This window comes from Drechmeria coniospora, chromosome 01 (genome assembly GCF_001625195.1).
Source record: "Drechmeria coniospora strain ARSEF 6962 chromosome 01, whole genome shotgun sequence".
Taxonomy (NCBI): domain Eukaryota; kingdom Fungi; phylum Ascomycota; class Sordariomycetes; order Hypocreales; family Ophiocordycipitaceae; genus Drechmeria; species Drechmeria coniospora.
Window position 1 is genome coordinate 7,075,660 of NC_054389.1, and position 20,219 is coordinate 7,095,878.

At 54.2% G+C, this 20,219-nt stretch overlaps 6 protein-coding genes across 6 annotated transcripts; 3 read left to right on the forward strand and 3 right to left on the reverse strand.

The window, feature by feature from the left end:
• Positions 1 to 38: 38 nt before the first annotated feature.
• Positions 39 to 2,074, reverse strand: DCS_01839 (F-box protein; the record flags this gene model as incomplete). Its single annotated transcript, XM_040799170.1, has 4 exons — positions 39 to 213; positions 270 to 1,378; positions 1,431 to 1,608; positions 1,665 to 2,074. 4 exons carry the CDS (start codon positions 2,072 to 2,074, stop codon positions 39 to 41), a joined length of 1,872 nt encoding a protein of 623 aa, XP_040660053.1.
• An 822-nt stretch (positions 2,075 to 2,896) lies between these two features.
• DCS_01840 (uncharacterized protein) lies at positions 2,897 to 3,437 on the forward strand (the record flags this gene model as incomplete). The annotated part of the gene is made up of 3 exons (XM_040799171.1): positions 2,897 to 2,926; positions 2,985 to 3,063; positions 3,193 to 3,437. The coding sequence occupies 3 exons, from the start codon at positions 2,897 to 2,899 to the stop codon at positions 3,435 to 3,437; spliced, it is 354 nt and encodes a 117-aa protein (XP_040660054.1).
• Positions 3,438 to 5,162: 1,725 nt separating this feature from the next.
• Positions 5,163 to 6,450, reverse strand: DCS_01841 (RNP domain protein; the record flags this gene model as incomplete). Its single annotated transcript, XM_040799172.1, has 5 exons — positions 5,163 to 5,450; positions 5,510 to 5,940; positions 6,000 to 6,051; positions 6,130 to 6,276; positions 6,328 to 6,450. 5 exons carry the CDS (start codon positions 6,448 to 6,450, stop codon positions 5,163 to 5,165), a joined length of 1,041 nt encoding a protein of 346 aa, XP_040660055.1.
• A 4,622-nt stretch (positions 6,451 to 11,072) lies between these two features.
• On the forward strand, positions 11,073 to 12,969 carry DCS_01842 (dihydrolipoyl dehydrogenase precursor; the record flags this gene model as incomplete). Its single annotated transcript, XM_040799173.1, has 5 exons — positions 11,073 to 11,134; positions 11,244 to 11,308; positions 11,387 to 11,466; positions 11,564 to 12,268; positions 12,352 to 12,969. 5 exons carry the CDS (start codon positions 11,073 to 11,075, stop codon positions 12,967 to 12,969), a joined length of 1,530 nt encoding a protein of 509 aa, XP_040660056.1.
• Positions 12,970 to 13,292: 323 nt separating this feature from the next.
• On the reverse strand, positions 13,293 to 15,962 carry DCS_01843 (MIF4G domain-containing protein; the record flags this gene model as incomplete). Its single annotated transcript, XM_040799174.1, has 1 exon — positions 13,293 to 15,962. The coding sequence occupies one exon, from the start codon at positions 15,960 to 15,962 to the stop codon at positions 13,293 to 13,295; it is 2,670 nt and encodes an 889-aa protein (XP_040660057.1).
• A 951-nt stretch (positions 15,963 to 16,913) lies between these two features.
• DCS_01844 (Armadillo-type fold domain containing protein) lies at positions 16,914 to 20,184 on the forward strand (the record flags this gene model as incomplete). The annotated part of the gene is made up of 8 exons (XM_040799175.1): positions 16,914 to 16,981; positions 17,062 to 17,224; positions 17,329 to 17,496; positions 17,573 to 18,236; positions 18,296 to 19,307; positions 19,376 to 19,455; positions 19,538 to 19,697; positions 19,818 to 20,184. 8 exons carry the CDS (start codon positions 16,914 to 16,916, stop codon positions 20,182 to 20,184), a joined length of 2,682 nt encoding a protein of 893 aa, XP_040660058.1.
• Positions 20,185 to 20,219: the final 35 nt, after the last annotated feature.

Sequence of the window (20,219 nt, forward strand, 5' to 3'; positions counted from 1 at the left end):
TTTCTAGCCCATTGCGGTTCACGTTGAGTTGTTGACCGTCAATCGTCAGGGTATTGCTCTTCGATGTTGGACACGAAGGTGCACGTCGTAGGATCAAATCGCTTGAAGAATTTTCCCGCCATCGGGAACATGCTTGGGGCGACTTGGCTTGCGTCATCGAGCACCTCAATGTTCTCCGAGGCGACCACGTGAGGTTCCGAGCCAGTACTTGGGCTACGCGTACGCAATCTTAGTACCAGAGTAACCAGGGGGTTGGGGCCAATACTCACAAGCACATGAAGTAGAAGCGATTCGGTGGCCTCCCGGTTTGGCATGAAGATGACGACTCAACACCGTTCCCACTAGTCTGCTGCTCGGGGTGTGTCACGGGCGGTTGTCTTGCGCCATGGCAAGACCACCCGGTTATGACACCGGTCCAACCATATCTTCGGTGCTGGAAGATTTGGCCGACCCTGAAAGGGGCCAGCTGGTTGGTGAAGGAACTTCTCCTGCAAGGTGGCGGCAAGTGGTCATCCTGGTCTCGCACCAGCCGCCATGGCTCCCAGGGGTCACCCAAGCCGCGGCGGGCATGGTGTGCAAACTCGCCACTCGGGGGCGCGAAATTGTTGTAGATGGGCCGTAGGTACTTTTCGACGAGCCATGCATCCTCTGGCCACGTACTGGCGAACCGCCTCATGAAGCAAGTTAGACGATCATGCCACTCGAGCGTATTGGGCGTCGACAATAACAAATGCGCCCATAATGATGCGTAGAGTGCAGCCTCCATATTCGACGAGCTATTTCCGCTCAGAAGCTGGCTCAGTTCAGGGTGGGCATCGTCTTGCAGCTCCAGTGCCCTGGCGAATGTTGCCTTGATGTTTTCTGCCGTCCTCTGTGTCACGGCCAGAGTTGGGACCGGTGCCAGTAGTACCTCGGCATTTGCTTGCCAACCGACGCGGGCCAGCGAGGTCTGGAGATGGGCAGCCGGCACTTCGTCGTCGAAGCCATACGGATCCAGGTACATCCGCTCTCGAGGCCCATTCTCGACCGCCATAGGGCCACCATCAAGTGTCCGCCCCGGGCTGGCAAAGACAATGGCGTGAACATGACCTGGAAATGCGCAGCACTGGGCCGTCAACCCCAAACGAGCAGCGATGCAGCAGAAAATGGCACTCGATATGACGGGGAGGGAGTCATGGTGGTCCCCACGCCGGAGGGCCTGTCCTATGAATAGATTTCGGAGGTTGCGAAAGTTTCTCTCTGGATATTTCATGCCGGTGAGGCCACTGGAGCGAAGCCAACGATTCAAGGCAAGTGCCTTTCTCCGGGTCGAGTAATCGTCCAGATTTGGCTCCCTGGCACGGAATTCGGCAGCTTTGTCTCGAAGCATGTCGGAAATCTGGGCAACGATCAGTAAGCGCTTCATCTTGGACCACCACGAATTGACGAACATTGTCCATGTCACCAAACTGGTCGTGCAGAACGAACATGTCGAAGGCGCCCAATGATCGCTCGAGACGCACGCCAGCAACTTGGGTTTCGAGCAAATCACGGTCGAGTCGAAGCTGGTGCCATTCTTCAATCGCCATGCTTCTGTGGATACTGTCGAGGAGGGCATTGCTGTAGTATCTGGACCACGGAATCAACATGATGAAAGAGACGTGGGTATGGGGACAGTCTTTTACCTTCTCGCGAGGTAATCTGTCGCAGTTTCCACGGTTTGGCACTGTTGTAAGAGGAAATCCTTGGCATCGTACCCCAGGCGGCCTATAGTTTCGAATCGTTTCAATCTCCCGACCTGGGTGGTGATGATATCGTCAAGAAGTCTCGCAATGAGCCTGTTCTGCCGCGCCCTCAGGATGAACAGCTCCTTCCAGTTGACCTCGGCTACCTTGAGCTGGAGTTTGTGATGAAAGTCGTGGCCGGGGTGCCAATATGAGAATGACCACGAGCAGTACGATTTCCATAGTAGCGGCTCGTTGGCGAGCCTATGGAAGCGACGTGACACGATCTGGAGACATTGCAAAGACTCCCATGGCGAAACATAGTAGAATAGATGCTGGAGTATCTCGTCTGGGATCTTGTCTACGGACATGACAATGGCAGCCCATGTGGTCGTTCCGGTGGGAGGAGGGAGTATCTATTATCGTTCGTTCGGTCTATCGTTTGGAGTCGGACCTAGAGGGTAAGAGATGCTAGGCAATTGATTGGAAGAAGCTCGAGTGGCCCAGCTCGACACGCAATGGGCCTGTTCGTATCTGTGCAGGCACGGCTGTGGATGTCATGGCAGACTGACTTAAGTATGTGAAACTGGCGAGGATTTCCAAGCTAAAGCGTGAGCTAAGTATGATTGCGTAACTGGTTGGCGTTGGTATAGGGTGGGTGGATAAGCTACCGAATCCCAACTGGCAAGGCTACGAAAAAGCTCATAAAGTAAGTAAGTACCTGTGTCATGTGCTATTTTCCAAGTCTGAACTGCGAGGCTACGGGATATGAAAATACTCTTGTGAAATATCCTGACATGCGATACCCGGCCATACATTTTAATTTGCCGATGGCGAAGCAGGCACTGTATGATGTCGCGAGAGCTGAATTTTGGAAGTGAGTTTGCAGACAGAGGTCATTGTTGGCAACGGTCCATGATACAGACTACTGTAGACGTTTGCCGCCTGGCTTGCGTTGTGGGGCAACTATCACAAGGCTGGCCTCATCGCTTCCGTCCCACTTTGGTTCCATCCCCACACATACCGTCCATGTAAGTACTGTACTTACTGCACTTCTGTGGCACTTGTGCTCCGTACGAGTACTTATTTGCGTCTGCTTCCGGCGATCACTGTTGACCGCATCCAGCGTTAGAATATCCCGTCTCAACCACCTTCGCCTTCCTGGGCGTGACATCTGTCAGGCAGGCCTGAAGATGGATTCGACACATTTAGACCAGGACGAGGTTGGTTCCCACGGCAACTTCCAGGGGACGAGCGGGATGCTAACGATCTTGCTTCAAGTTTCTTGCTCGGTTGGGAGAACTCTTCAGTCACCGTCAGGGCAGCGATCACGGAGCCATCTATCTCACCCAGAAACGATGTGAGTTTTTGCCAGCGTGTCCGCTAGTGTGGCGCGACGAACATGTCTCGACCGTGTTCCACGCAGAGTTGTGCTCATCGCCGGCCTTACCAGATGCGTTCGATCCATCATGCCCAACCCCTTCAACAGCCGACCCCTTTGCCGACCTCAAACCCAGCGGTCCCTTGCCTGTCATTGTCCGTGCATCCAACGGCAAGTCCAAAAAGGAAAGAAGCGAAAAGGTCAAGCTATCTACAATCGTCCAGCCCGACGACCTCGAAAAGTTCTACGTTCGCTATGCCGAGGTTTGCAAGGCTGGCATGACGGCGCTCAAGCCGAGGGATAGGAGCAAAAAGAAGGCGAAGGCGAAGAAGAAGAAGGCGACGACTTCTTGAAGTCAAGCACCTCGTTATTAGCCTCACGACCTGGCTTCCATGGCACGCACACGCGCTCGAATATATCCGCGACTTCAAGTCTTGCCTGGCCACATGATGCTTGGGCTAGGAAGCATTTGGGTCATCATAGGATAGGAAGTCGCGTCTTCCCTTCTTGCTCGCACTGTCATCAAAGGTCGGATAAGAAAAAGAGAGCTCCGCCGCGCCCCATCCACATCGCAATGCGTTTACGCACAATACGTCGGCAGCAGCCTGGCTCACCTACTGCATTCGCAAAGTCGCTTCGGACCAGCGCCGTGTCAAAAGTTACATAATGTGTCGCATTAGCACTTCTCAGGGGGAATGATGACGGGGCCCGTCATTCCCGCCAGCCAGTACGGATAAAATCACCAAATTTAACACGAGAGGGTGTCCACTGTTGAATGATAAATTTGTGACGTTTCTTGAAACCTGAATGCAAGTCCATCACAACGTCCTTCGCAACTCACACTCAAAGAGTCAAGGATGCAGACGAGACGTAAACGGCCAGGCATTCCACGATTGGTGGTATCGAATATGGTTACTAGAATCACGATGCCATGGAAAGCCCGCCCGGCATGAGTATGCGAATGATGGAGCACGAAGTGGCCCAGTCGGGCCACGGGAATACTTGGCACATCACATCAACGTGGATGTATTGGTATCACTGCGTGATGTTGCCCTACGTCACTGCGATTTGGGAGGAGGGGGGGGGGGGGGGTTAAACTCACCTCACTCAGCCCGCAACGAGAAGGGAAGCTGCTCCCTCCGACGGCGTTCAGAAACCATGCGGATGCCGACGGCGACGAGGCAAGGCAGGCAACATCTCCCCTCGAGTGCCAAGGCGTCACGGCTCCCATAGTGCTGGATGGTACGGCCTGGACTGGGCACGAACACTGTAGCTCACAACTGCCAACCAGCTCCTCCCCCACACGGCTGCTCGAGGGGACGCTCGTTTCGGTGCCCGGGACCCCCAATGGTTTGTCGTCTGGTAGCTGGCGCAGAGTCGTGTCCTCCTTCGCCGGAGGTGATACGATGCGCCGTTGGGAACGGCCTCCTACCGGTGAACAATACCATCCACGGACTTGCCTTTGCCTACCGCTCCACCGTCCTACGCTTGTCATCCACGACTAAACCCTGAGCCACCCGGTAACCAGTTGCCATCGTATGCTTAATCCTCGTACATTCTAAGTAGTCCTTTTCAACTGCCTCCCCACCTTCCCTCCAACGAACGTGCCAGAGCCCGCGGCAGCCATCGATATCCCCCCACAGGGACGTCCGCAGTTTTCGGTCCGAAGCGAGTGGGTTTGATAGGTGGTCGAGCCCAGCCTACCATGTGCCGTGCGTGGATGGCTTGCATGGCCACTGTCGGCCCCCACAACCAAGCCGCGTCCCTGGACTACAGGGAATCGGCCGACAGCTGAATTCGAAAGCCGGGCGCAGGTCTGCTGGCATGGTGTATCCGGCCACGAACAGGACACTTTCGAAGACCTTCCCTCCATAACCCCCTCCCCCTCCTTCCCCCCCTGATGTGCATGAAAACAAGGACGATAAACGAAAGGTTAGAAAACAAAAAGGTGTAGCCCAATTCTGCAGCCAAGAAGGGAATCCGTGAGAGCTGTAGACCGTGACGAGCGAGGCACGGCGCGGGAGGAGGTTGTCGAAGACAAGTAACAAAGCCGCTCCGAATGCGGTCGTCCCTGCCACTTACATGATCTGGTCTTGCGTCAGGCCTCCATGGGGAGCGTCGGTCTCCATGCTCTCGCCTCCACTCTGGTTCAGATACTTGACGAAGCTCAGATTGAGCGGGCGACCGCCGTACTGGTAACCCTGGAACTTGGCGATGCCGGTATCGGCGGTGTCGGCGGTGTCGAAGCGGACTACTCCGGAGCCTCGAGACCGACCGCTTGGCTCATACTGAATCTCAGCTTGCTCCACCTTGCCTATCGTGGTGAATAGTTCGACCAGATCGTCGTTGCTCGTGGACCACGGTAGCTGACCCGACGTGTGAGAACCTCCCCGGCTGAGCAAGAGGCAAGGGCCAGACGACTTACGTTTCGAACATAGATCGTCTCACTTCTCTCCGTGCCCGTGGTGGCGTGGTCGGTGAAGGGGTTCGGTGGTACCGGGTTAGCAGCTGGAGCATCAAAGCCGCCGCCGCCGCCTCCAGCGAAGCCTCCACGGCCACCGAATCCAAAGCCGCCGCGCCCGCCGCCGAAGCCGCCACGGCCATAGCCGCCGCCTCCGCCGAAGCCTCCACGCATGCCACCACCATAGCCACCACGACCGGGGAAGCCCATGCCGCCGCCGCCGGCGAAGCGGTCTTCGCGGACTTCGAGCATACGTCCCTGCCAGTCGTAACCGTTGAACTGCTGGATGGCGTTGCGAGCATCATCCGGGCTTTCAAATACAACAATACCCGAGCCCTTAGGTCGGCCATCAGGTCCCATGTGAACGTCAGCACGAATGACGCCGGCAATGCGTGCTGCAAAGGATTAGAGAGAGCACTCGGACGTGGGTGGAGGAGGGATCGCCTCGACTGACCAGCCTGTCGAAAGAGATCTTTCAGATCTTGCCAGCCCACGTTGAAAGGGAGCTTCGGCACTTTGTTAGCATGCCACGGACAGCTGCGCAGATGCGTCAAGGACGTGGACGCGGGTGGACGCGAGCTTACATTGGCCACGTAGAGTTGACGACCGCTACCTCCAGGAGCGGGACCGCCGCCGTATCCAGAGCTGTAGCCACCGGGACCGCCGCCTCCTCCGAATCCACCACGGCTGCCGCTGGGCGAACCGATGAATCGTGGTTCGGCTTCGCGATCCTACGACTTGTCAGGTTGGAGAAGCGAGTGGACTAGTCAACTTTTTCTCACCTCTCGGACATATACTAGGCGGCCCATCAGGTTTTGGTTGCTAAGCTGGGCGACAGCCTGCTGAGCCTGCTCTCGCGTGGCATATTCAACAATTCTTTCGACAGGAAATACGTTAGCTCGCATGGTCAGTTTCTGGGCACGGGCGGCAACTTACCCGCATCCCTACATGCCGTGGTAGATGAGATGTCCAACGTCAGCCCCTATCATTCCAGAACAGCAGCCGATGCCATGGCGGCATGATGGACATGTGAGACATGTAGATGGGGGGGGGGGGGGGGGGGGGAGGAAGAGAGAAATCCAACAAAAGGAGGAGATGACAGATGGGGTTGATTGGTAAGTGTACCTTGGACATTCCGTTGGGCAGAAGCAAGACATCGGCGAAGAGAACTTCACCGGCTAGGTGGCAGGCATTAGTCATCTGGTTGACACTGCCGAGTGGGTTGCGAGAGGGCGCTACCTTGTCTCATGAAATCCTTCAGATGGTGCCATTTGACATCGTACGATAGATTGCCAACATAGACACGGCGATCCTGCTGCGAGGTTTCGCGTATGTTGGACATCATTTGCTCGCGGGCGGCGGTCCGTTCTTCGTGCGATCGATGAGGTGCCTGAGCACCAAAACCCGCACTAGACCCTCCACCAGAGGCACCTGTTCCAGCCATGGGCGAGCGATCTCGGCCGCGTCGATAATCGTCTCGGCTGTTTGATCTGCTGCGGGGCGAGTACGAGCGACGGCGGGACTGTCGGCCTGGGCTCCTAGAGCGACGACGAGGCGATCGGGACCTCTCGGACTATGGACGCATCGCACGTTAGTTGCCATGCTGCTGTGCTGAAGCGAAGAGGAAAGCGCGCGGGGGGTGGGTGGATGCTGATAAGTAGAAAGGCATTTCCCATCTCGCCGTTTTGGGAGAGAGGGACGGCCATAATCTTGCTTTGCGGATTTTGGGTTCGAGAACATCCATTCCACGCGCCCGCGTGTAGGGGTGACATCCGACTCGGATGCCGGTACCGCGCATCACGATAGGCCAGTGCCACCGAGGGAACATGATGACAAGCGGTGGACTACCGCCATCGTGACCGGCGCTCAGGCTGTTTCGAAAGCACAGAATCGACAGAGGCTCCCACATCGGGGCCATGGAGAAGATGTGCAATTGCCGAGGCGCGAGGAGGCCGAAATCGAGAAACGGACGGAGTAATGGGACTTACAGGTCGGTAGGTATCGCCAGAGTCAGCTAGGTAAGACGGTTAGAGCGTCGACGAAGTGAGCAAGCAGTGGGGAGGAAGTCGACGGAAACCGAGATTCGAGACAACAGGGAAAGATGGAGAGACGGGAGAGGGGGGGGGGGGGGGGGGGAAGACGGCGGTTGAAGTAAGAGCCACGGTAATGGCGAGGACGTGGACGTGGACGTCGTGGTCGTGGCGGGGGTGCGGGAGGGCAGAGTGAGGCGAAATGGATGGGAGACATGCAGGTAAAGGGGGCATCTCACAATGCAGTCCAGTGAAATGTGCATGGGAAGGGGGGGGCTGGTATTGGCGACGCGGGCAGGCGACCGACGCAGCAGCAGCATGCTGGCTCCCTACCACCTACCACCTACTTAGGTAGCAGGAGGTATCTGCGCCGGCCAAGGAATGGGGTGTGAGCGGGTTACGTTATGCGTGTTGTTGTATCACATCGGCTCAGAGAAGCAGCCACAGCAATCGGTAGCATAGAACAGCGCATGTGTGGGGGGGGGGGAGGGGGGGGGCACCAAGCGAGACAGACAAGAAACAGGTCGACGGCGGCAGAGGCGTCAGCGCTTCTCGCGCAGCCGCATGCGTGACCGATGGCCAGGCAAGTCGTTGGAAGCGTGTATTGGATGCGCGACGGATGACGCTGTACCGGCGAGACGCAGCAGGAGGGATGCAGCAGGCAAGAAAACGACGAGGGGCGGGGCAAGGGAAGCGAAGAAGACGAGGCAGCGACCGAGGAGCGGAAAGGAAGACTGGGCCAGGCAAACGCACCCATGGCAAGCAAGTCGGTCGATATGGTTTTGCGAGCGTTGCGGTGACTCGATGGTGTATTTTTTATGGCGCGATCGAGGCGAGTTCGAGCGCTGCTGTCTTCTTCTCAACAGCCTTCGGGTACGCCAGCTGGTGCGTGGAAGGTCGTCGATACGGACAGAGTGAACGCACTGGATGGGAATAGGCAACGGCGAGGAAGGGAGACGGGACGTCGGTATCTGTCAGGTCTGGCCTGTGCGGAACGAGCGACGAACGAGCCGCGGGGGTCAGCGCAGAGAACAAGCGAGCGAGCGGGATCTGGGATGAAAATCAAGCCAGCCAAGGCAGCAAAACGTCGTCGAAATCGGGGATGGTGGCTGCAGCGCTCGACTGTCCATGCGCGCGCGTGTAGATGTAGGTGTTTGCAGGTGTAGGTGTAGGTTGTACGAGTAATATGGAGTACGTACCGAGATTGTAGTAGCAAGTACACCGCAGGTGTACAATTGTGTGCTGTACTTCGTAATACCTGCACTGGATGTAGCCTGTAGGGGAGGAATCCAATCCGATCGGATGGGGTGTGGAAGGAAGGCGAGGGATGGAACTGTTGGGAGTGCACGAACCGAGTACTTGTACAGTAAGTACTCCGTACTCGTACAGTAATTTGGAGTACAGGGAAGGTACGGGCGAGAACTTGGGGTCTTGACGTACCTACCTTGAGAGCTGGTTCAGGTACCAACAGCAAGCATACTGGTGGGCTGGTACGAGGATATGAGATGGCGTAACGGAAAGGTGCCCATGCAAGTATTATTCCTTGTAGCGAAGCAGACATGCCAAGTATATGTACAGTGGTACACCTACATGCACTTACCAAGGTAACTACTTAAGCTCTTGTACTAGTACTAACGCGACGTAAGCCAGCCGCACTTACTGTAGGTACCTAGGTAGGTAAATAATATGTACTTGGACTACTAGGTGCATGTACTTGAGAAGTCCTGTACAGTACTATTACCACATGTACCTATACTTGTATGCATTGAGTTAGTACAATTACCTGGCAGGCACTCCTGCGAGTACAGTATTGTAATACAGTACGACTATATGCATGTACAGCGTACAGAGTACAGAGTACGGAGTACAGAGTACGAGAACGTGTATTACACCTTGGTATCTGGCGCTTCAGCAAGTATTACATTTAGTGAAAACTTCCTCCAAGTATAGAGCAGTCATCCGTGGGTAGTAGCAATAGCTGCGGTAGGAGTTGGCGATGGATCACCCGACCGTTGCAACTACTGCCTGCAATTCACGATAGGTACATACATGGGCACAGGTGCCGTATGTACATACTTAGGTGTGAGTACATGTGCATGCAAGTATACGGATGGTTGACTTGGACGCAGATTGGCAGTTGACGGCTGATGGGATGCTGTTGCCTGGGTGTGTGTGAAAAAAAAAGTAATAGTGCCCAGTGGAGCTTGGGCCAGCGAGAGCTAGCAATGAGTGGGAGAGGGCGGGCGAGTTGAGTGCTGTGTACTTACGGAGGACAGTACATGCACTTGTGCAGAGTACAGTACTATGCATATACTTACGACTACAGTAGTACTTAAGTACAGAGTATGTACTTGCAGTATTACAAGCACTTGCACGGAGAACTCCTGGGTACGTAGGACGAGACAACTCCGCCAAGTACCTCCATAACTGCATACTAAGTACACGGCACATCCAAATACTGTACTTACAGTACTGTAGTTGTAAGTTCTTAAGTACCTACGGTATGCACAGGCATACGGAGTACGAATATTAAGTAAGTCGAGTTCCCTATTGGCCCTACCGTAAGTACAGTATCACAAGCACTTGTACTCGAGTACGTTCCGCGCCTTACTTGACCACCTAATTGAACTTGCAGTACTCCGTACTCCGTCCTCCGTACGCAGCATTGAGATCCTCCTTTACCAAGTAGAAGTACGTAGTTCTCAACCGTGATGAGCAGCGTCATGGACAGGGTCGCAACTGCTACCTACTAGTAAGTGAGAAATGCAAATAAATGCAGGTGTACCAATCCTCGGCTGCCAGGCAACGCAGGCGCTGGCGCGTGGGTTGCTCACCCAAGGGGCAGTGGTTGGATTGATCAGAACATCATGACCATTTCTAGGACCAGATTTGCTATAGACGTGCTCCATTCAGGCGTACGGTATCCATGCCACGCTTCTCCATTGTACTGCAAGATTTTCCTGATTTTTAATATTCGAATACGTGTACAAGTAATGCATACGTGCTTGCAGGTTGGGCTTAGCTCAGACGTGCATCCGCGCACACAACATAATTACAGGCCCAAGAGCATTGGTAATGATATAACTTTGCGCAGATGATTTTGTACAGTAGAATGGCACACGGTGGGATGTTTCATCATAATCTATATATATCATAGATACATGTACTGATTGAAAATGTACAAGTACTGTAGTTTGGGTTCCCTATCATGATTGTGACTGCTGACTGCGACGAAGTGTTCATTTGATGAATAATGGTCAAGATCACTGTTAATTGACTAAGCGGATGTACTGACTTACTGTACACATGGAAGCTGCTGGCTACCCCACTGAGTCAACATGACTGGCTGCACACTGTTACCTTCGTCTTGCAAGAGCTTGTACTGTGTACTTTGGCGACAAACAAATCGCATGCTTGTCCGAACTGCATTTGCAACCTTCATCCATTGCGTTTCCCATCTCTCCACACAACGCCTCATACCTTCTGAGTGGCCCAAGATGCTCGCCAGTCGCATAATACCGCAGAAAGCTGCTGTGCGGTCGACGGCGTGGAAACGCCCGTAAGTGTTCTCTCGAAAAGGCCCGGCTGGTGACGAGGACTGCGGTGACCGCCTCTGCCGTCGCACTTTTCTCCCACATCGACGACACTGACGTGGATGCTGCCTGTAGACTTCCCGTGCGTATCGCTTCCTCCACGCTGCCACGATGGAGCCGATGCTTCGCTTCCGCCTCTGGTATGTTCGATCCTTTTCATTCAGCCGCATGTTTCTCCGAGCCTCAAGCCTCGAGCTAATGCTGCCAACCATGTGCAGAGGACAAGGACCTTGTCATCATCGGAGGTGGTGTTGCCGGCTACGTCGCTGCCATCAAGGCTGGGCAAGAGGGCATGAAGGTGAGTTTTTCCTTGCCAAAATTCTACCGTCCCCTCGTTCAGTTCATATCTTGCCCGCCTTCGACGGAGACGGCTGACGCAAGTTTTCGCTGCTCAGGTCACCTGCATTGAAAAGCGCGGCACCCTCGGTGGCACTTGCCTCAATGTCGGCTGCATCCCTTCAAAATCTCTCCTCAACAACTCGCACCTCTACCACCAAATTCTTCACGACACGGCCAACCGCGGCATCGAGGTTGGAGACGTCAAGCTGAATCTCGCCAACTTCATGAAGGCAAAGGACACCGCCGTCAGCGGTCTGACCAAGGGCGTGGAATTTCTGCTCAAAAAAAATGGCGTCGAATACATCAAAGGCGAGGGCACCTTTGTCAGCGAGAATGACATCAAGGTCGCCCTCAACGACGGTGGCGAGACGACGGTTCGTGGGAAGAACATTCTCATCGCCACTGGTTCCGAGGCCACCCCCTTCCCTGGCCTCGAGATTGACGAGAAGCGCGTCATCACGAGCACCGGCGCCATCGCCCTCGAAAAGATTCCCGAGACGATGATCGTCATCGGCGGTGGCATTATCGGTCTGGAGATGGCCTCGGTGTGGTCTCGCTTGGGAACAAAGGTCACCGTTGTCGAGTTTCTTGGTCAGATTGGCGGTCCCGGCATGGACACGGAAATTGCCAAAGCCACGCAGAAGCTGCTGAAGAAGCAGGGCATGGAGTTTAAGCTCAACACCAAGGTTCTCGGCGGCGATACGACCGCCAGCATGATCAAGCTGGACGTGGATGCTGCCAAGGGTGGAAAGCCCGAAAGTGTAGGTCGCCCTTGGGCTCTTTCTCCCGCCTTCTATTCTGGTCATCTTCGCACGAAACTCGTGCTGACGGGGAATGTGCACAGCTCGATGCCGACGTCGTCCTCGTCGCCATTGGCCGTCGACCGTATACCAAGGGTCTTGGCCTCGAGAATATCGGCATGGAGCTAGATGAGCGTGGCCGCGTCATCGTCGACTCGGAGTACCGAACCAAGATCCCGCATATCCGCTGCGTAGGCGATGTCACCTTTGGCCCTATGCTTGCTCATAAGGCCGAGGAGGAGGCCGTCGCCGTCGTCGAATACATCAAGAAGGGCTTCGGTCACGTCAACTACGCCTGCATCCCATCTGTCATGTACACGTACCCCGAGGTGGCGTGGGTGGGACAGAGCGAGCAGGATCTCAAGAGCCAGAAGATTCCGTACCGGGTCGGAACCTTCCCCTTCAGCGCCAACTCTCGTGCCAAGACCAACATGGACTCGGATGGCCTCGTCAAGATGCTCGCCGATCCCGAGACGGACCGCCTGCTGGGCGTCCACATCATCGGCCCCAACGCGGGCGAGATGATCGCCGAGGGTACGCTCGCGCTCGAGTATGGCGCCTCGACCGAGGACATTGCTCGGACATGCCACGCTCACCCGACCCTCGCCGAGGCGTTCAAGGAGGCGGCGATGGCCACCAGCTCCAAGGCCATCCACTTCTGATGAAGCAAAGGTTGTCGGCCGTGGATTGACTGCATTGCATTTTGCATGCTGTGCATGCCGTGGGACTTGATGTGTACTTACTTGATGTCGAGTTTCGAAATAGATTTGTAATATCCGACCCATTCGCCATCCCTGGACACTACTATGCCTTGCGTCAGATGCCAGCTGGTGAGGCCACTCACGTAGGGCCCTTGTGACAAATGTTGGCCGAGAGTCTGCTTCAGCTGCTGCTGTTGTGGCACCCATTTGGGAATGTGTATGCATGCGTTTGCGGACGCACGTTGTCGATGTGGCCTATCTATATGCTGCATCTCCCCTACATCTTATTCGCCGTCACCAACTGCGGCGGCCTCGACGACCGACTGGGCCTTTTCCCTTAATCGATCCAGCCTCTTGGCGTCCTTCGCCTTGATCCATTTCGATCTGCGCACCCTCTTCTCGAGAAACCAACGTGTGTCCGCTGCGAGGGATGGAAACTCTCGCACTGCGCCGAAAATTCGCTGCACAAGGGCGTCCTCCTTTAACCCCGTCGCCTTGCACCCCAGCAGCAAACGAATCATGAAGCGCTCGACAAAGCAGCGCGCACGTAGGTTCAACTTGGGGAGTGATAGAGGCTTCAGGATGCCGATGCCCAGCGCTCCGTCAGTCACCAGAGAGGCGTAGAATCGGGCGACGTTCTTCAATCGTCTGGCGTCTCTCATGCGTTCTGTGTCTGCCGTCTCCTCCTCGTCGGCTTCCTCTCCAAACAGCGACTCTCCGAGTCCCCGAAATATCCTCCATAGCTGGTCTTGGAGGGCAAACTTCACTCTTCCGTTGGCACAAGCGTGGCCAGCCACCAGTGCATAGTAGTTGTTGTACTGCAGCTCGCTACCAACGCACTGCACAAGCACGCGGGCGATTTCGACCTGATCGTCCTTCTTCAGCCTCAGCTCCATGTATTGGCGGTACCCATGCTCATGATCGGTTGCCGACATGATGGCCGTGAAGATGGCTATCTGTGCCGTGTTGTTGAGACCCTGTGCGCGAGCCTTTTTCGAGTAGTCGGGGAGAACAATATCCATGTCCTCCTCATCCGTCGAATTATTGTTGCCGCCGGCTCGCCTAGTCGTTGCAGGTGCACGTCCTTTAGTCCCCGCTGCTTCGTCGCGACTGACGACCGGCACGCTCGCTCCCACAAGCCACCACTTGCCGCGAGAATCGGAGGATTCGACGTCGTCCAAGCTCATGCCCATCGGAGCGAGCCCGTCAAGCCTTCGGGACTGCCACCGGAGCTCGCCGAGTCGCTTCTTCATCCGGAGCACGTGCTCCGACACAATGGCCGAATCCATACCCTTGGCCTTGGGTTTGCTGTTTCTCAGGTCGTCGATTGTCTCAACCATGAACTTGGTTCGCGCTGATACATTGGCAAAGCCGACTTTCGACACAGCCTTTCCCAACACAGCCGAGACATGCTTCAGTGCCTGCGGGTCATCCTTCCGCAGCAGCCTGCCTGCCATACGACAGATGCGCAGAAGAAGCTCCACGTTGAGCTCGGACAAATCGTCGAGCAGTCTCTCGAGGTAGTTGAAGATGATTTGGCAGCTAACGACCTCGAAAACGTAGAGCTCGGTGAGAAGAGCGATGGCATTGGATGCCTCTTTTCGTATGCTTGACTCTTCGCTCATCTCTCCGCTGGCATGCTTGTAGCCATCGGCAAATGTCTCGACGATGCGGCGAACAATGTGAGAGCCAAAGCTGGAGCCCATGATCCTGTAGATGGCGGCCGCAAAACCTCCAGTGAGGACGAAGAACTGATCCGGCAGACTCTCGGGCTTGCATATCTGTGCCAGGATGGCATCGGTCAATATCTCCGTGACATCTCCACGGGCATTATTCCGATATATGGCTTCGATGGCCTGGACAATCGACAGGATGTTGGCATCGGTAAGCCGATTGATCTGACCCTGTATTTGCTTGCGCAACCGGCTTCTAGTCTCGTCCTCGGATGCAGATGAACGTCTAAGTGATGGGGGAACGTATTTGGCGACTACATTATTCGTCTGGGGCGCGACATAAGGATTTTCTTTCTTTGGCTGTGCAGAAATAGTCGCGTCGTCCTCCGTCCCAGAACCAAAACCTGAAAACGAATCGTCGTTAACCTCCATGTCATCGTCAGTCTCGTCTTCGTCATCAATCTCGTCGAATTCAACCTCGTCGTCAACCTCATCGCCACGGTAGTTGATTCTCCCAAGATCCAGTGCGGACATCCTGCCCCCTGTTCCTGCGTGGGTAATGATCTCCTCGCCGAAATTTCCCAAGGCTTTATGCTTGCGTTCGTCAGCTTTTGGTAGTTCCTTTCTTCTCTTGGACGACAACCAATCGTCATAGACATTTTTTCGTTTTTTTGCATCGTCTTCAGTCTTTGGGCTTTCATTGCTGACTCCATCGAGAAGATCTTCCAAGCCGTCCTCACGGAACGCCTTTGGCAATGATTTTCGACCCTTTTTAATGCCCAGTTTTCTCTCAAACTCGTCGATCTCAGCATCATATTGGGCAAGATCTTCCCGAACTTTCCTGGACATCCTGTCATCTTGGGACACCGTCGTAGGCATGTCCAAGACGAAGTCGTTACTGCTATCGCTTCGGGCATCGCTGTCATCCATGGCATCTTGTAACGATTCCTCGGCTGCGTCTGATTCGTCATCGTTCCCTAACCGAGCTCCTGGTGCGCTGGCAACGTATCGATTGGATAATTCAGGCTTCAACTGAGAGGCTACAGGTGTGACCGGTTCATTTCGCGGCTGCCCACCCAAGGATGGCACTGGGTGCTTCGAGTACTTTTGGGCCTTCTTTCGTGCCCTCTGCATTTTGCGGTCATCCATGCGCCTGCGCACTCGGGATCCTGCTATTCCATCGCCGCTGACTTCCTTTCGCGCTCGGGGTCGCTCTGAGGTTTCAATTTTCATGCGTTTGAACAGCCTCGACTGTAGGTCTGAAACGGAGTTCGAGGGCATGGTAAGACAATCCGATTCAAGTATCGAAGTCGCCGCCGCAACCGCCGTGGCTATTACACTGTGTATATCAGAGATTCTGAAGGAAAAAAAATAGCACAGCATCAAGGGACCACTGCTTTACGTGAGGTGACAATTCCAGACTAGGCCAGATCTAGATTAAATGTACTCCCTACAAGTCCAAGCATGCATGCGATCTCCGCCCACACAATCAATGGTATTAGCATGATACAAACTCTTAATAATAAATACTACTGTATTAATTACTTGTCCAGTACTCCGTACGTACAGTACAACTACGCTTAGGGATGAATGTACACCTACTTAAGTACTTAGGTACGGAGCACTTACTTACATGTTCAACTACTTAAGTACTGTACAGTTAGTGTACCCGTACTCCGTACAGTAGTTACAACCTTCATAGCAGAGGGACAAGTACAGCCACGTTTCTCCCCCCCCTTGCGAGGGTTTCCATTTAATACAAGCAATGCAATTGATGGACTGCGTACTTTTAAATATATTATTTTTCACATGTAAATGAACTTCATGAATTTTCTTATTATTTATATCTCCTTCATTTTATTATTTAACTACACAAAGTGATGACGAGCTAATTATAACTATGAATAAAATAATGTAAAATAAAATATGAATTATATTAATACAAAATAAATACTTCATGTAAGCATGTGGTATCGTGCATTGACCCGAAGCTGGAAAAAGGAATTCATATCCTAAGTTGTTGGACACTGTTAGTAACAATGTTGTACATGTACATGTATTTCTTTGTCCAGGGTAACGTGCTACTAGGATCCGTGTGTAGTTTGCTTAGCGCCTTTTGTCCAATACCAAAGGTGCGACAACCGACTACTTACTTCAATCGTGAATGTCGTCACTCAATGGTAGGAAACCGGTGAAAGCAACCTCCTGCTCGACGCAGTCAAAGCAGCCACCATGGATGCCTACATCCAGCGGTCTTTGAACGACAAGCTTTACGACAAGCGGAAGGTCGGCGCTCTCGAGTACGTCAATTTTAACAGACAACTATTCATCGTTTGATAGCCGGGAATGTTCTCAGTATTGACCTTGCGACTTCCTCCAGGCTCGAGAAGGTCATCCGAGATCTCGTGGCATCGAAAGACTACCAACGGGTATACGACATCCTCGAGCAGCTCTACAATGATTTTGCCTATGCAGTCCACCAACCACATGCTCGCAATGGAGGCCTCATCGGTCTCGCCGCCGCCGCCATTGCCCTGGGTCCGGTATTACTATCCCTCGTCGCGCCGAGCCTTCATTGTCCCCTTCTCCTTGTCCGGCTTGGATCCGCTTCTTACCTGGTCGGGCTTCGGGCTAACAGCCATTTCAGGAACTGCCACGATATCTGGCAAGGATCGTGCCGCCCGTTCTTGCCTGCTTCACCGACCAAGATGCCAGAGTGAGGTACTATGCCTGCGAGGCCATGTACAATATTGCCAAGGTCGCCAAGGGTGAAATATTGGTATATTTTAACAACATCTTTGATCAACTCTGCCGGGTAAGCTTCCTGCCCTCTCTGGCGGGAATATTGATCGAATCCATGTCCTGCTAACACTGCCCCTCCATGTCTTCAGCTCGGGGCGGATTCGGAACTTTCGGTGAAGAACGGAGCTGAGCTGCTTGACCGACTCATAAAAGACATTGTATCGGAATCAGCCTCATCTTACGTCTCTATCCTGGAAGGCCCCGTCCCTGCCGAGGACAATGAAGAAGGTGACCAGGAGGATCAAGACGCTCCTCTACCCACCGCCTTCTCTCTGCCCAGGTTTCTCCCGCTTCTCAAGGAACGTATTTGGGTCATCAACCCCTTCACTCGGCAGTTCCTCGTCGGCTGGATCACTTTGTTGGACTCCATACCTGACCTTCAATTTGTCACCTATTTGCCGGAATTCTTGGGCGGCTTGCTCAAATTTCTCAGTGACCAGAACGCCGATGTTCGAACCGCCACACACGCATGCCTTGACAAATTCCTAAACGAAATAAAACGAATCTCTCAGATAAAAAAAGGTCCTGTGGACAGCAGAAAATCCCACGGAGAAGGAAACAGGCAGCACAACGAGTCTACCAACACCGAGAGCGAGCAGGGTGCTCTAGAAGAGGGAGAGGAGTTGGAGTTCGATGGCTCGAATGCGAATGTCGAAGACAGTGAAGAGGACGACTGGATGCCAGGTCATGATGTGGAGGTCAACTACAGGGAAATCCTAGAAATCCTGACGGCGACTTTGGATTCTCCCCTAGGTGTGAATCCCGCGCTTTGCGAAAGGCTCCGTCTTGCTAACCGTAAACCTATACCGAAGAGGAGGACTGCTTGTTGGAATCTCTGCGGTGGATAGTCGAGTTTCTCGACATTTGCCCGGAAGAAGTGCTTCCTTCGACGCCAAAAATCTTGGCCCACATGTTGCCTGCCATGGCCAGCGGCAAAGAAACCATTCACCGGGCGGCAACGAGGGTGAACAATTGTCTCATGGACTACATCGTGTCCCTGTCGGACGAGTCAGGAATCAACAACCCTCATGCACCCCAAGCGCAGTACTCCGTCGGCTTACGCCTAGCCTTTTCAAGCGACAGAGCCGATGAACCCAGCAGGGCATCTTTATCGAGCTCGCGCGATCAGGATGCGCAGAGTCCAACACCAAAGAATGACCCGTCAGTCTCATCTGCCGCCGATGCTATCTCCTTTCATGGCGACCTTGACTATGCTGCCGCCGTCAACTCGCTCACTCTTCTCTTCCTTAACGACCACGAGGCAACCCGAGTTGCCGCACTGACGTGGCTCATCATGCTGCACAGGAAGGCTCCCCGCAAAGTTATCGCCTTCAACGACGGTACCTTTCCGGCGCTTCTGAAGACTCTGTCCGACCCGTCGGATGCCGTGGTGAAAAAAGATCTTCAGCTACTGTCGCAAATTTCCCGAAACAGCGAGGATGACTATTTTGCAAACTTCATGGTGAACCTCCTACAACTCTTCTCGACGGACCGTAAGCTGCTGGAAACGCGAGGGAACCTCATAATACGCCAACTATGCACGAGCCTCAACCCCGAGCGGATTTATCGCACATTGGCCGACTGCATCGAGAAGGAAGAAGACGTGGAGTTTGCCAGCATCATGGTGCAAAATCTCAACAACAATCTTATCACCGCGCCCCAATTAGGGGAGGTGCGAAAGAGGTTGCGGAATCTGGAGACCAGGGATGGCCAGACTCTTTTCGTGGCCTTGTTCAGGTCTTGGTGCTACAACGCTGTAGCCACCTTTTCGTTGTGTTTGCTCGCGCAGGCCTACGAACAAGCATATCATTTGCTGCAGATTTTGTAGGCGTCCATCCCATGGCCCGAGCCCACCTCGTGGCAGCTGTTGGAATGGGACTAACTGAACATAGCGGCGAACTGGACATGACAGTCGACCTCTTGATTCAGGTTGATAAATTGGTCCAGCTCATCGAATCCCCCGTCTTCACCTGTGAGCACACCCGCCTGATCCTCCCGAGGCCATGGGGAGTCGGAGCAGTCCCTTGCTAACTCATGCCATCGCCCGGGACCAGACCTGAGGCTTCAGCTGTTGGAGCCGGAGAAATACCCCTACTTGTACAAGTGCATGTACGGGATCTTGATGTTGCTGCCGCAATCGTCGGCGTTTGCGGCACTGAAGAACCGGCTGAACAGTGTTAGCTCCATCGGCTATCTTCACGTTGCACCCAAAGCGTAAGTCGGTCCATGCACTTGCCTCTTGAGCCGCAAACCAATGCCTGCGATGCCGCGGCGATTTTGCATTGTAGGACCTCCCCGATGAATGAGAAGCATGGCTGATGGCATCGATGATAGGACCATGGCGTCGACCAGCATGTCCAGCTATGATAGGCCAAATCGACTGAAAGGCCGAGAAGACGGCATCATCCGTTGGGTGGAGCTGTTGGAGAAGTTTCGCAGCGTTCAAGAGAGGGCGAGAAGAACACAGCGACACAAGCTGGACAGCGACGAAATACCCATGGCTGGCGACCTGCGAACGGGCGATGGCGCATCGGAGGTGAAGGGAAAGGACGGCAAGGGATCGGGCGCAGGACCGCCGCCGGTGCCTCAGAAGGATGTCGCACCGGTCGTTCCGATACAGTCGGCGAAGAAGTCCGGCCTGGGCAGGCAGTTTGGGAGGCTCGGGGGGGCCGTGTCCGGGAAGAGCCGGCGAAATCAGTGAGTACAAAGGAGCGAATTGACGTAGTCGATACGGGA